The sequence below is a fragment of the Propithecus coquereli genome, unplaced genomic scaffold (genome assembly GCF_000956105.1).
Source record: "Propithecus coquereli isolate 6110/MARCELLA unplaced genomic scaffold, Pcoq_1.0 Scaffold154, whole genome shotgun sequence".
In the NCBI taxonomy this organism is placed as follows: Eukaryota; Metazoa; Chordata; class Mammalia; order Primates; family Indriidae; genus Propithecus; species Propithecus coquereli.
The window spans coordinates 2,792,191-2,805,955 of NW_012139858.1; the positions used below are offsets into that span (position 1 = coordinate 2,792,191).

Consider the following 13,765-nt stretch of genomic DNA (forward strand, 5'->3'; position numbering starts at 1 on the left):
ATTTAGCATTATGCTAAGAGCTTTCCGTGCATTTAATTTTCTTTCCATACTGAAGTGGGTCCCCTGACCATCTGCATTGGAAGGATGAGGAACAGAGGCACAGGTGGTTAAGAACATACTTGAGGTCACAGAGTTCACGGGTGGTAGAGCTGGGGTCGCCGCAGGAACCTGGCCTATAGCCCCTGATGCTGCCTAAACCCCAACTCTGTGGCCTCTGTGTAGAGAGCACTTGGCAACAGCGAGGCCGGACCATCAAGACACCCCTGGAGATTATGACACTTTCCTGGGCCTACTGTAGAAGGCCAGGGCCTGCCAAGATTCGAATTCATGTACTCTCCTCCTTTCGTGAGCTCCCTGAAGCACAGCTCTCCTGCTTCTGCCAGCACCAAATATGGGGTAAGTAGCAATGAGACAAAAGGAGGAGATTGAAAGGCTGTTTTGAAATTTTACATTCACTCACAAACAAACCCTGACAGGCAATTTAGGTGAGCAGTTTGACTTTATTGTGAAGTGTGTAATTTAAATGGGTTTTATTTCAGGGAGATGAAGTTACACTAAGGCAGCCTTTGATGTCACCTTTCGAAATAATCCTTCCTTTGGAAACCTTCTAAATGTCCAATCATGGGAGGAAGGTTGACTCTACTATGCACATCTGCCAGGTGGAAGGCCCAGTGGCCTTCTTAAGTGACGTTGTAGGTGGGGAAGGGCTTGGAGGATGTCGGTGCAGCTTCCTAGCTGGAGTAGGCCACAGGTGTGCTGGCACCTGAGCTGTTAGCGTGGAGGATGGTCTGCCAGGGCTGGTGGGCTTCGGAGCAGCGTTGCGGACCCCAGCAGGCTGTTCAAATGTTTTCTCTCGATGTTTGAGGTAAAAATGTTAGGTACTGGTGACCACCATAATCTTTTTTTTTTTTTTTCCAAAAAAGAAAAAGAGCATAGGATTGTGATTGATTTATTTATATTATACACAGTCATACATACAGAAGAAGACTAAAAGGATACATAACAAAATACTAATAGAGATTTTGTCTGGGACTTAGGCGATTTTAATGCTATCTTTTAAAATTTCCTTCTCAACTATGATTTCCTAAGTTTTTATAATCAACATGTATTCCTTTCATAATAGTTATTTAAAAATGTAGTGGCAAGTAAAGGGCCTATACTCCCCACACTTCTGCAGGGCTTTTCTTATAACAGCTTTGACAACTCTGCCAACAGCTACCACCCCCACCTGGTTTCTAAGAGCCAACTATTAGAAGAGACAGCCAATTATTGCTAGAAAGCTAAATAGGCTCTAAAAATCAGACCTCGCAACCAACACATCGTGGTTGGCCATTTGCTCCTACGTAAACAGCAAGTTGATCTTTATTCCTTTCTAAAAACTTTCTTAGGAAATCTTGTGTGAATGTGTGTGTATATGTATGTTTATATATATCTTACTGAATGCATATTATGTACTAGGCAGATATATACATGTGTATAAGTTTTCTCTTAGGAAAATCACATACACATGATATAATTTATTGAACATATTAGGTACTAGACAGTGTTCCAAGTGCTATACATGAAAATCTCATTGATTCTTCCTAAATAACCCCAAGAGGTGGGCAGTCTAGGACATCAGTGATTAATCCAGGGTTACTTCCCTGGTCAAATTTTGGAGCTCAGATTTGAACCCAGACAGCTTGTATATGGCACCCGTGTGCTTAACAACCATGTGTTGTATGTATCATTTTGGACACTTAAGAAGGAAGATTTTTTTGTAAGTAAGGTGTTCCTTCTTTGAATAATTATGTTTTTTTGGATATTTCAGTTAAAACAGGATATGTTTTGAAGAACATCCTTCCTACACACTGGAAAGGACTAAGCTATTTGTAATAAAATTAGAAGAGGAAGAAGAGCTGCTACTAGCCGTCAAGTTCTCAGCAGGGCCAACTGGTCACAGACAGCCTTTTAATTGGGAAGATGAGAGAAAAATCTACGAAAAGGAGACAGGATCTAAAAATTTTTAGGGACCAGGCAATTTAATATGTTGGGTCAAACACTTCAGATACACCCCACAAGCCTTAGAGGGCGCCAGTGTGTCATTGCAACTCAGAAATGGGTCCTCACAATTAGGACTCTTACATTAAATAATTAAATGTTTCAATATGTGAAGTGTATAGTAATTATAGCACATAATTATTATGTATTAAATATAATGCATTCCTGGCACTAGCATTTACTGTTTGCCAAGGACACACAGTTGCTCCTTTCTCAAGGCTCATTACCTGTGGGAAGTCCAGAGAGGGGAGACAGGAAAGCACCCAAATGCCGGGACCAGTGCGGTCCCAGCAGTGTGCAAAGCCTAGGGAGCACGGGGCAGGCAGTTCTGGCGGGGCCGGAGTGGGAGACTCAGTTCTCTCTACACTGAACATAACACAAGAGGACTTCACATGTATAAACCCATTTACTTAAGGTACCAACCCTCGGTACTCAGAAAAACTTGCCTACCTAGAATAAGAAATTCCTCAAGTGGTGAGAAAGGGAAGAATTTTCTGCATCAAGCTGCAAATTAGGAAGATGTCGGTCTCAGGGAATCAAACAATCCCTTCTGTACGCGCACCCCCATTCCAAAGCAAATACGGATTCCAGGAAAACTTCCAGTGGACTGTTACGTAGAACACACACTCTTAAAATGTATGAAGATGCTGGCCTCAAATGACACCTTACTTTGAAAGGTGACATCGAGGGCTGCCTCAGTGTGACTTCATCTCCTTCAAATAAGAAGTTAACTCGCTTTGCAGTAAAGTCAAATTGTTAACAAACATGAACTCGTTTGTTGAGCGAGTGAATGTGAACCCGCAAGACAGAAACCATAGCAACAGCCTCGTCATTGAAGGAGGAACAAAGAGCCTCAGAGCACAAAACAAAGACATCAGGGGCCTGTATTTTTTTTGTGAGTAGCCATCAAGGTATGGGGTGGATATTCTGGGGTTTCAAATTTTTAATTTATAAGACAGCCCTAGCAAGTGAAGCTGTCTTATTTCCCTTTACCTCCACAGTCTGCTAACTTATCAGAAGGCGAGAGGACTGCCAAGACCCCAGCGCAGCTCGACGCGTGGGATCACAGCCATCACCAGCCACTAAGAGAAGTGTCTCCTTCCTCCAGAGTGCAAATTTAGAATTCAGATTTTCAATAAAGGTCTCCATTAACCAGGAAGTGAAGTCATTTAATTCTGCTTGACTTGAAAAAATCAATTTTGTAATATTGTTTTGCACAACTACTAGATGATGAGTAGCCAAATGAACATTGAGATGATTTCTGCTTTCATGACGTTACTCCACCTCTCGTCAACACTTAGGTATAGTTTTTCGATATTGTTTTGCTTTTCCTTTGCGGAGGTTGCTGTTGCCAGTTCTCAGTGCATTAGATTTCACATAAGCAGAGTGTTGAGATTCTGAAAGGAGCGAAATCCTTCTGATTCATCTTGCGTTTATCTCATCGGTGTCACAAAATGGGTAAATAGACTGGACTGAATGGACTGAAAATGGATGTACTCAACATGGAATTAAAACTACAAGTTTAGGCACACTGAAGTAGTAAAGTTGTAAATGCAGGCAGCATTTACATATTACTAATTTGTGTAAAAGTTCTTTCTTCACCTCAATATTACCAATGTGTAATGCTTTTATTAGGGCATCTACTCTCCTATCTTTAAGCTTAATGAATGGTAAAATAATCTTACCAGTCACAGGTTGTTGCCCCTGCTCTGGTGTAGCTTTGGACAGGTTCTCTGTGAGGTGGCCGGTGTCCGGGTGGGACAGAGCACTGGCTGGTCCACTGTTGGTTGGGACACGAGCATCTGCGGTGGTCAGCTTTCCCAGGGATTCCTGGCACAATGACAACCACAAGTCACTGGAAATAGCTTTCAGGTTTTCTACACCCTAGGAGAACATCATCATACATAGAAGAGAGTTGGTTTGGGAAAAATCAAGAGGGTCCAGGACTAGGAGCCAGAACACACAGACTCTGGATGTAAGGACTGCTGGGAATCGCGAGGTCTTGTCCCTCTTCCCTAAGCCTCAGTTTTCTCAACTTTAAAATGGGGATGATAAGACTTTCCCAGTCTTACTCATAGAGTTTAAAGAGGATTAAATGAGAACACTTATAAAATCAACATGCAGCATATAAAAGGCTGTATATACAGATGTAAGGTATTATTGTTGTTATATTGCACAGAGATAACCAAGACTGTAAAACCTTGGTTTGGTAGTGAGGGAGAAGACTGATCTGGATAAATGGAATTGATATTTAGTATTTGAAGACTTTGACCAAGTGTCAATTACATTATCTTCCTTATTTCTAATACCCATTGCAACGAAATTTTAAAACTTTACTGAAAAGTTATATCAGATTTATTAGAAATTTACCCATTGAGTTAATGAGTCATAAAGTGGCCCAAAGGTGGCAGCAGAGGAAAGATGCGAAAGGGATAATGTGCCTTTCAGCAGCTTTTGTGAAAAATGATTTTGTAAAATGTCGATTGCTGGCTAAGGGAAACCTTCACGGGGTTTAACTCAGTTAACTTTCTATTTACTAGTGAAGGCATGCAAGTAACAAAGAGTAGAGGAGTTTTGGAACTAGACAGAGGTGGTGGTCACACTGCTTTGTGCATGTACTAAGTGCCACTGAATTCTATAGTTTAAAATGGTTAATTTTATATGAATTTCACCTTAATTTAAAAAACATAGTAAATACAAACAGAAGACAACCCATTTACCAAAAAAGAGGGTTTTTTTTCGCTTCCAATATTTGAAGACATAGTTTATGGCAACGCATTCTATTTTCTTTCTCATATGTAAATAAAATCAAATTTTGGCACTAAAATTTTTATGAGAAAAATTAAAATTTTTTGTACAGAAGCTTTAAATGCTGCTTAAAAGTTATTGGGAATATGAATTTCAAATTACAAAATCTCTTATTGTAATAGATATAAACTTTTATGAATAAAAATCTTGATTTGGCTTTACATAGTTATCTAAAACTTGATGGTAGTTTTTAAGAGAAGGAATTTACTCAATGCCCAAACATTGTATTTTAAAACACTAGTGCTGGTTGGAGGTAAAATATGATATTTGAGGAGGAGGAAAAAAGATTTTCCTATTTAAAAAAAAAGGTAAAAAAAAGACTTCTGCCTAGTATAGCTTTTATGACATTTTCTGGGTGTATTTACACATGTTTATATAAACCACTTGAACACACAACTTTATAAATATGGCATTATATCAGCTTCTCTGCTCAGAGAGAGAGAAAAAAATTATTTATGTTAAATAAATTGTAAACAACATTAATTTCTCTTACTCTCCTCTTCTTGCTGAAGTGGAGATATATTGAAATTTTAAAAAATGAACAATTTGATAAGTCTTACGTACTTGTAACCAAGTAACATAAACAATATTAACTTGCATTGAATGTGGTGCATTATCATAAGTGAATGCATCCCCATTATTTCATGAGATACACAAGGTTGTGAATAGCTGTAATTCTACATAATCACTGTAGAAACTTTTTAAAAATAGGGATCACTTATAATCTTATCAGCTGGAGAGGATCACCATTAACCTATGTCTGATGGCTCCCCAACTCTGAGAGGACCAAGGCAGAGAGCCAGCCCAGAGAACTGATGCTCAGGAAGGTTCAGTAACTTGCCCAAGTCATCACTCAACTAGTGCTAACTAGTCAGTGGAGGAGTCGGTGCCAGGCCCAGGGTTCCACTTTACCCGGGTCACACTGCCATTCCGTCATCACCTAGGCCCTGCGTACAGGTAAGAGAGCAATTATATCTTTAGCCAAATGATCTCATGGCTGGCTAAGAACCTGCTGATACACGAACGAGCTCCCAGCAGTCCATGTGTTTAAGTGAAGGACTCTGTTGAAAGATAATTCTCCAGTCACCATCCTTCCCTTTGCGTGAGGTTAGCCCATGCTTTACAACAGACTCCACGTTCATTCACACAGTGTTTACTTCTATGCAAAGTGACTAAGAGAAAGTCAGTTACCTTCTCCATGGTTCCACCTGGCTGAAAACCAGGAATGGTCACCTTGATGGACGTGGCCTGGATTTTCAAGTCCAGACTGCATGGTTCCCTGGCTCTGCCGGTCAAGTTGACTGTCCCTGAGCTGCTGGGCCTGGCCTCAGCCTCGGGTCTCTTGCAGTGGGGGCTGACCCTGGCCACTGGTCTGTGCTTAGACCCTAGGCCTTCACTCTTCTGCTGGGGGGAACTGGGGCTCTCTGTGCTCATCGGACTCTGGGTGCCTACATGGGCTTTGTATTCCAATTTGGGCAAACTACTCGATCCTGACAGTTCCTTCTTCCACAGGCCCCCAGCGCCCGCCTTGGGGGCCTCTGCGGAGTCCATCAGCTTGGCTGTGTGGGAAGGAGTGTCCACCATATCCTCTGGGGCACTCTCCTCTAGGTCCACTGAGCTGCCGATGACGGGTGCTGAGCAGGCCTTGCTGACCAGTGTTTTCCGAGGTTGCTCCTCTTGGTTGTTGACATCCATGACCTTGGAAGGGGTCGTCAAGACGTGCCTGGAGTCATCCTCTGTCAGAGGCCTGCTGCGACCTGGAAGGGCCCCTGGGAGTGAGATGCAGTCTCCTTCTCCATCAAACTCTTCCTCATCACTGGCATCGTAGCAGCCCACCCTCCTCTGACGGAGGAGAGGGTTTCGGAGGACCTGGGGGCTTCCGGGGAGACTGGCTTGTCTGGCAACTGTCACCTGCTTGTGGAAGAGCCCAGAGGCCCGTGGGCTTCCCAGACACACGAGGCTGTTGGCCCTGGCTTTTCCTGGCTCTTTGTGAGCTGACAGGGTATGGGGAGAAAAGTCAAACGGAATTGAGTCTCCCTGGTCTCATAATCTGATCCCATCTTTACATCATTACACACAAGTTCTGTGTTCACTAATGCCAGACACACACCTCCCGCCACTGGACCCCAGGCTTAGACAATATGGCTTCCTGGGAGCTATACAGAGCGGACAGCCAGCTTTTCTTTCTTTCATACTGACCCACCCTTTTTTTTCCCCCTTAAACTCCAACCTCTGGATAGTTTAACCTGAATATGTACTTTTGGAGAAAAAACATGTCATTTGATGCCATAAAACTCAAGATTATGTTATGTAAATGACATAGAAAGAGAGCACCGTCAACCCCTGGGTACAGAACATGGCCCATCTCCCGCACAGCTGAGTGGCCAGTCACTAATAGCAGCTGCATTTTCCGAGAGTAAACTCTGTGTTTAGTCAGGGTACCCAGACGCCTCCTGCTCAACCAGAGGTGTCAGTTCCTTTTTCATATTACAGCACCAGGGCAGCGAAACCACCGCAGCCCCCAGCGTAGGTGGGAGCTAGTAGCTGCTTACTGGAACTCAAAGCCCAGGGCCCTCCGGGGCTCCCCTGCTTACTGGGGGGGCCGGGGGCCAGGCTGCTGTCCTCTGACGTGCTGCAGCCACTTCCCGGGTGATCCTCGTCCTCAGAGCCGGCCACCACAAAGTCTGACAAGGGGCCGGGGACATCGTGGGCAAAGTACTGGGAGAGTTCAGATTCAGAGATAAGGGAGTCCTGTGGAAGAAGAAAATGTCACATGACTAAGAGGACGCACCAGAAGCAGATTGAAACGGGCAATTGTTTTCTCTCTTTCCAAGAACACTTTGTTCTAATCCACGGTCGCTCGAGACAGCTGTGATAGTAAATGCTCCTTCCGTTTACTTTAGAATGGCTGAATTAATAACTAATGAATGAAAAAGGTGACTTTTGCTGCCAATGTTTTCGGAGATTTTTTTCTTTTTTGGGGGGCCAAATTTTTGGCAATGATCACAGCAGCAGTAAATCAGGCATCCCGGGAAAACCCTGGGGCCGGGGCAGGACAGCAGAATGCAATTCCCAGCCACGCGTCTGGCCAAGGGATGAACAAAACCCAGGGGAGTTTGAATCCTGCACCCCGACCCGCTGGGATTTAGGAAGAGCCTAACTGACGAAGATGCCACAGTGTCCTTAAAGTCCCAAGCCCCAAGAACTGACTTGGGCCATGTTATTATGGAGTAGTTTGAGAAGTTATTTTGCAAACTGTAGTTCAGTTCTTTTATTTTGTCACTCTGTTCTTTTCCTAGATGAATATTTAATAAATACACAGTTGTGTATTTGTTCTCAAGTTGGCATTGTTACTATTTCTTGCATAAAGTAGCAAAAATGACTCCTGGGCAGAAACAGGGATTGGGCCCTCAGGCTTGACTTGTGGGCTCCAGGAACCGGTTCGTGGCCCAGCTGAGGGAGGTGGGTAGCAGTACACCTTGACTCACCTTTTTTGCAAGAGAGGGACTCTTCAAGGAGGTACCTGTTGAGGAGAAATTTCACTGTTATTGCCAAAACAGTGAAGTTCAAATCACTAATAGGCTCACATCCTTAACTTGAAAAGGACGAGCCAAACATATTAAAGAAAACTCCCTTTGCCTGACTGGCGCTGAGGGGTGCACAGGTGTGGACGTGTATGCAGTCTACCTGGGCACCCCATCCCCATCCCACTGCCAAGATTCTGCTGATGCTTCGAGCCCTAGCTTGGATGCTACTCCCCACACGACGATCCCAACTGGAAGTAATTTCTTCTGATTTTCCAAAGTATTTTATCCTGCCCACACATCAATCTTCACATATGTAGTATAATTCAACTATGGGTGGCTACATCTCCTCTCCCTCCCTCAACTCTTCAACAACCTATAGCGCAGAGATGTTGACTGATCTGACTGCACAGTGCCGGGCACTGGACCTGGTATCTACTAAGTGTTTGGTGATATTTGCTGAACAAACAAATGATCATCACCCAAGAAACTCATGGAAAAACTGAGCAGAGGGTGGAATATCTATTCCAGTTTTTAACTATTCTAGTTTTAACTGAAAAGGCTCAGCATTTAGACTTTAAACTCCATGCCATGAGCAAAAGAGACCCTGGGCATGAGGATCACGGCTTAATAAAATCTTCTATAAATGACTAAGTGGAAATGCGGGATTATGAAAGCACGGCTTTCAGGCGGGTCAGGATAATGAACTGGTTGAATAAAGAGCCTATTATGGCCAAGCCCACTTTAAATATATTCATTATGAATGCAGATAATCAGGGTACTTCATGGAAGCCAAACAATCCCGTGCCTGCCTTTTCCTCTCTCTGACAGCCAGTAACTGACATCTCAGTTCCTTTTCTTCCTGGACATTAGTCTGAACATCAGTAAATCTCAAGCTAAGAAATGTTTTGAAGAATCTCTTTAGGCTTCCATGCTACAGGAAATATTAGTTTTAAAACTTAATATGATGTTTAATTTTAAATTCATATGAAATTCCGACTGTCTCAATCCTCTGCCTGAACTTTTGCACTTAAGGGGGAACTCAGGATTCTTGCGTCTATATTACCCTCTTTGAATTGAAACTTTTAAAATCATGTAAAGAAATCTCAGGCTTTTGGATGGATGATGTAGTCTGCATCTACTATACTACTGATATTTTGGTTATCATTTCCCTTTCATCTACAGCATTTCACATGAATCGAGCATAAACACGTGACATGCTAACGTACTTTTGCAAATTATTTGAAAGTTGTATAAGCAGCATGCATGATTATATTTTTAATGACATACACTAAATAACTGCAAAAGTCGTAAGTAGCAGTCAAGGGAAAGCATAGACTCTCTTTGACAGCTACTTTCGCCAAACCTGAAAATTACAAAGAATCCAGTGATGCTGCACTGGGGAGTGCCCCGTGGGTGAACTTAACGAGAAACTCTTCTGAATGTTGAACGAAAATGTGCAATTACAGTACCTAAGCCAGGAGAGGAATTGGCCTCTTTGCTCTCCTGATAAGTGCTGCGTGCTATCACTTCATCCATTTCCTGCTCGGAAACCTGATTTTCAGCAGAAAGCACAAATTAGATGGTTTTATTTATTTATTTCCCCCAATAAAAGTAGCAAGGACCAGAGTCAGAGTGGAGCGCAGATAAAGAGGCAAATCTCAGGGTCAAAGATTATGATCGTCCTCTGAAGCAATGGCTCAGGGCATGTAGGAAGCACAGCTGGGTTTGTGGATTGCTTCGAATAATGTGTGCACAACAAGACCTTCGATAGGTTCCCGAGTTCAGTAAGCAAAACATTCAGGTGTTAGGATTACCAACAACATGGCTGATATCTGCCTCTCTCTGGAACACTCACTTCTAATTCTTTTTTTAAAACAATTTCAAACCTACATAAAACATGCAAGAATAGTATACTCTTCACCTACATTCACTGATTTTTAACACTTTGCCACATCTACACCCATGTCCTCTACACACACACACACACACAGAGTTACAACTTCTGGTTGTAAGTTGTCTGGTAAGTTACAGACATCATGACCCTTCACCTGTAAATATTTTAGCCTGTATCTCCTAAGAACAAAGACATTCTCCTAAATAACCATGATACTATTGTCCAATTCAGGATATTTAATGTTGATGACTGTCTAATACACATCAGACTTAGTCTATCCAACTTAGTCAATTGTTCCAATATTGTCCTTTAGAAGTGCTATTCAAAGTGCGTCTGTAGGCTGGAACTAGTTCACAGAAAGTTTGACACCAGCCTGTGATAAGGACTTTCCTCCAGAATGCAAATTAGTATGCAGCCTCCTTCATCAACAATATCTTTGCTAGGGAAAAAATGTCAACTGAACTCAGTGGTGTGCATAGTGATGTAACTGATTTACATTCTGATGCGAGTTCATCTTGTTGCAGACCTGTAGCAGATTGTCATGGATCAACTTCTTTGCATAGTAATGCTTTATAAAAAAATTGGTTTTGGCAATGCAAAATACAACCCAGGATCTAGATGTCATGTGTCTTTAGTCTCCTTTAATCTGAAACAGTTCCTGAGCCTGCCTTTGTCTTTCCTGATACTAATATTTTGGAAGAAACCAGGCCAATGCAAACCCTCAATTAGGATCTGTCTGATAGTTTCCTCATGCTTAGATTTAGATTATGTATTTTTTGGCAGAAAAACTACAAAAATGGCTTCCTTCTCAGTGCACCCAGATGCACTTAAAGTCGATGTGTCTCATAATTGGTGATAACTTTGATCTCTTGATTAGGATAGAATTTGTCAGATTTCACCACTGGATTTTTTTTTTTCCCAGTCATTAATGAGGAAACTGTGAATAAACATTAATAGTTTGAGAATATATAAATATCCTGTTCCCCAATATATTTTTACCCCATGGTTTTTATCATCATTGATCATTCTTGCCTGAATCAACTATTACTATGAAGTTTTCAAAACAGTGATTTTGTAACTCCTCTATTCTTTCTATGTTTATTACTATCATGGCAGATTCATGGCTTTTTTCCTCAGTTGTTATCCATAACTGTCATTATTCATGGAAAGATTTTTTTAAAGCCTGACATATGCTGAAATATATGATTTTTTTTAAGTAATAAGAAAATTTATAGAGTTTCTTTTTTAAACGTAAAATATTTTAAACTTAGAATGGTAATTTTGTGCATAAAAATAGTATTTAGCATAAATAATATTTAGATAAGCGAAGCAATTTGTCTTAAGTAAATAAATATTTCTATACAGGATTCAGCATAATATTTTAACATAACAGATAAATCATAATCACATAATGGCTTTTATGTAATACTTTATAGTAAGCTTCACAGGAAATAAAATATGTACACATACATGGGCACAGGCATATACACTTACACGTACACACATACCTCTGCAAAGTAAAGAATAATTTTTTTTAAATGAGCCAGGGAAAATATCAGCTTAAACAGTGGTTGCCATTTTTCTTGATACTAGACTTTCAGTATTTGTAATTGTTTTTCTGAGCAGGAGAAAAACGGACTTCTCTTACTTTCTTCTACTTAACGTAAGCTAGAAGCTGCTATCCTACCAGGTCCAAATCTCAGCCTGACTAGACCTGGCTGGTTTGAATATCCCCATTGGGCGGCCACTGCCCCTGATGTTATGAGAAACAGAGAAAAGAAAATCCTTGTGGTATTTCTCTTGGAACAACACAAAAACTAAGGAAGCGCATACATTTAGTATCAAAATGTACTGTTGGCATGAAATGCTGGGATAAGTGGTACAAAAATACATTAAACATAAAATGAAATCTTGACCAAAGGGAAAATATGGTATGATGTTACAACTAAGAACATCATGTTTACCTGGGAAGAAACGTGAAATCCAGTCAAACAAATACTGAAATTTGGTTTTGTTGGACACAGCTCCAACAGTCTTGCAGAAGACCATTTTACCATGGCTAGAAACATGAACCAATCTGTGTGTTCGTCGGGATCACAGACCACCAGTCCGCCAGGATTATTATGCTTTGCACTGAAATGCCATCTTGATGTTTGATTGTACTGGCAAAATCGACATGTGTTTTTGGGCTGAGATGAACTGAACCTCTGAACAAATCATGACCCATGTTATGCTGGAAAGGATTTTGAAGTCAGACATGCCTTGACTCCAATGACTGCAAACCACTGAAAACTTAATTTTCTATAATGCTGCTGAGAAATGTATCAGGTCAGCCACAGCTCACTGGCCTGCCTGTCTGGGTGAAAGGAGGGATGTGGGTGGCAGAATCCAAGTGGGGACTCTGGAGGGAGCTGAGAATTGCTCTGGTTGTATCCATGAGGAAAAATGCTGTTAAAAGTGATCCAAGGAAAGCCCTGGGACAGCAGTAACAAAGTAAAGCAGACCCTAAAAGAAGTGTCAGGACCACAGAATAGATAGGAGAAACATGGAAGGTGACAAGTAGGAAAAAATGGAAAAAGATGGAAATGGGAATTGGTTTTATATTGATGATAGTTATTAAAATTTTTTTTATGCAAGACATTTCTGAGAATGCATATAGATAAAACAATCTGGAAAAAAAGGTTGGGGAGTAGACTTTGAATCAGTGTAATGGTGATCTTTGTCTAAGCAATGTTGCTGACATCACATACCCAGCCAAGACATGGAGCCACAGCTTGAGCACTTATTTGTACTGGGGAGGACCAGTACAACAAATGAACATCACTAAGAGCCTAAAAAGGATGCTATCAAGAAATCTCAGATGTGGCACAGGGGGGACCTAAAAGATCTCTTGGCGTAGATTTGTTACTCTTAAAATGGTGTATAGGTACATCATACACAGCAGCCTGGGAACATTTAGGATGTAATCAATACTACAAATAATACAAAGGGCGTGCCTGTGTGACGGGCATGAGTAAAGGCTAATATTTTTAATGCTCATTTTGAGTTGTTAAAAGGTTATATTTTGTTAAATACAAGGTGATCACAATGTTAGAGATAAGCTAATTTAAAAAAGATTTTTACACTGAATATTCAAAACAACAAAAAATAGTGCTCAAGGTGGGTTAAGTTGAACTTAAAGTGTCCTATGGTTAGCTTCGAAAAATTTAAAGCAACTGTACAAGCATAGAAGAGATACAACCAAATGACAGCAAAGGCCAGCAATATAGGGATTACGATTATCTGCAAGTTCAATTTGGGTCAACAGTGTGATACTGATGCTAAGAAAAAATTAGTGGGCTCTTAGGCCTAAATAATAGAAGTATTCTGCTTAGGTCCAGAATGGCTTAGACAGAGGAGGAGGCCACTTTTTAAATGGTCTCATCTTTTATTTGTCTAACAATAGTAATGTCTTCACACCCTAACAAAATGATTCTTAACATTTTCGGGGTCATGA

The 13,765-nt window shown here is 41.2% G+C and overlaps 1 protein-coding gene across 1 annotated transcript in view; it reads right to left on the reverse strand.

Annotated features, from left to right (window-relative positions):
* Positions 1-13,765, reverse strand: part of PDZD2 (PDZ domain containing 2) — a 271,445-nt gene that overhangs the window by 26,744 nt on the left and 230,936 nt on the right. The window contains exons 16-20 of the mRNA XM_012640510.1: positions 9,845-9,926; positions 8,337-8,371; positions 7,443-7,599; positions 6,040-6,842; positions 3,726-3,870 (exon numbers count right to left, since the gene is read on the reverse strand). Of these exons, the coding sequence (XP_012495964.1) occupies positions 3,726-3,870; positions 6,040-6,842; positions 7,443-7,599; positions 8,337-8,371; positions 9,845-9,926 (1,222 nt within the window). The remainder of the gene's footprint in view (positions 1-3,725; positions 3,871-6,039; positions 6,843-7,442; positions 7,600-8,336; positions 8,372-9,844; positions 9,927-13,765) is intronic.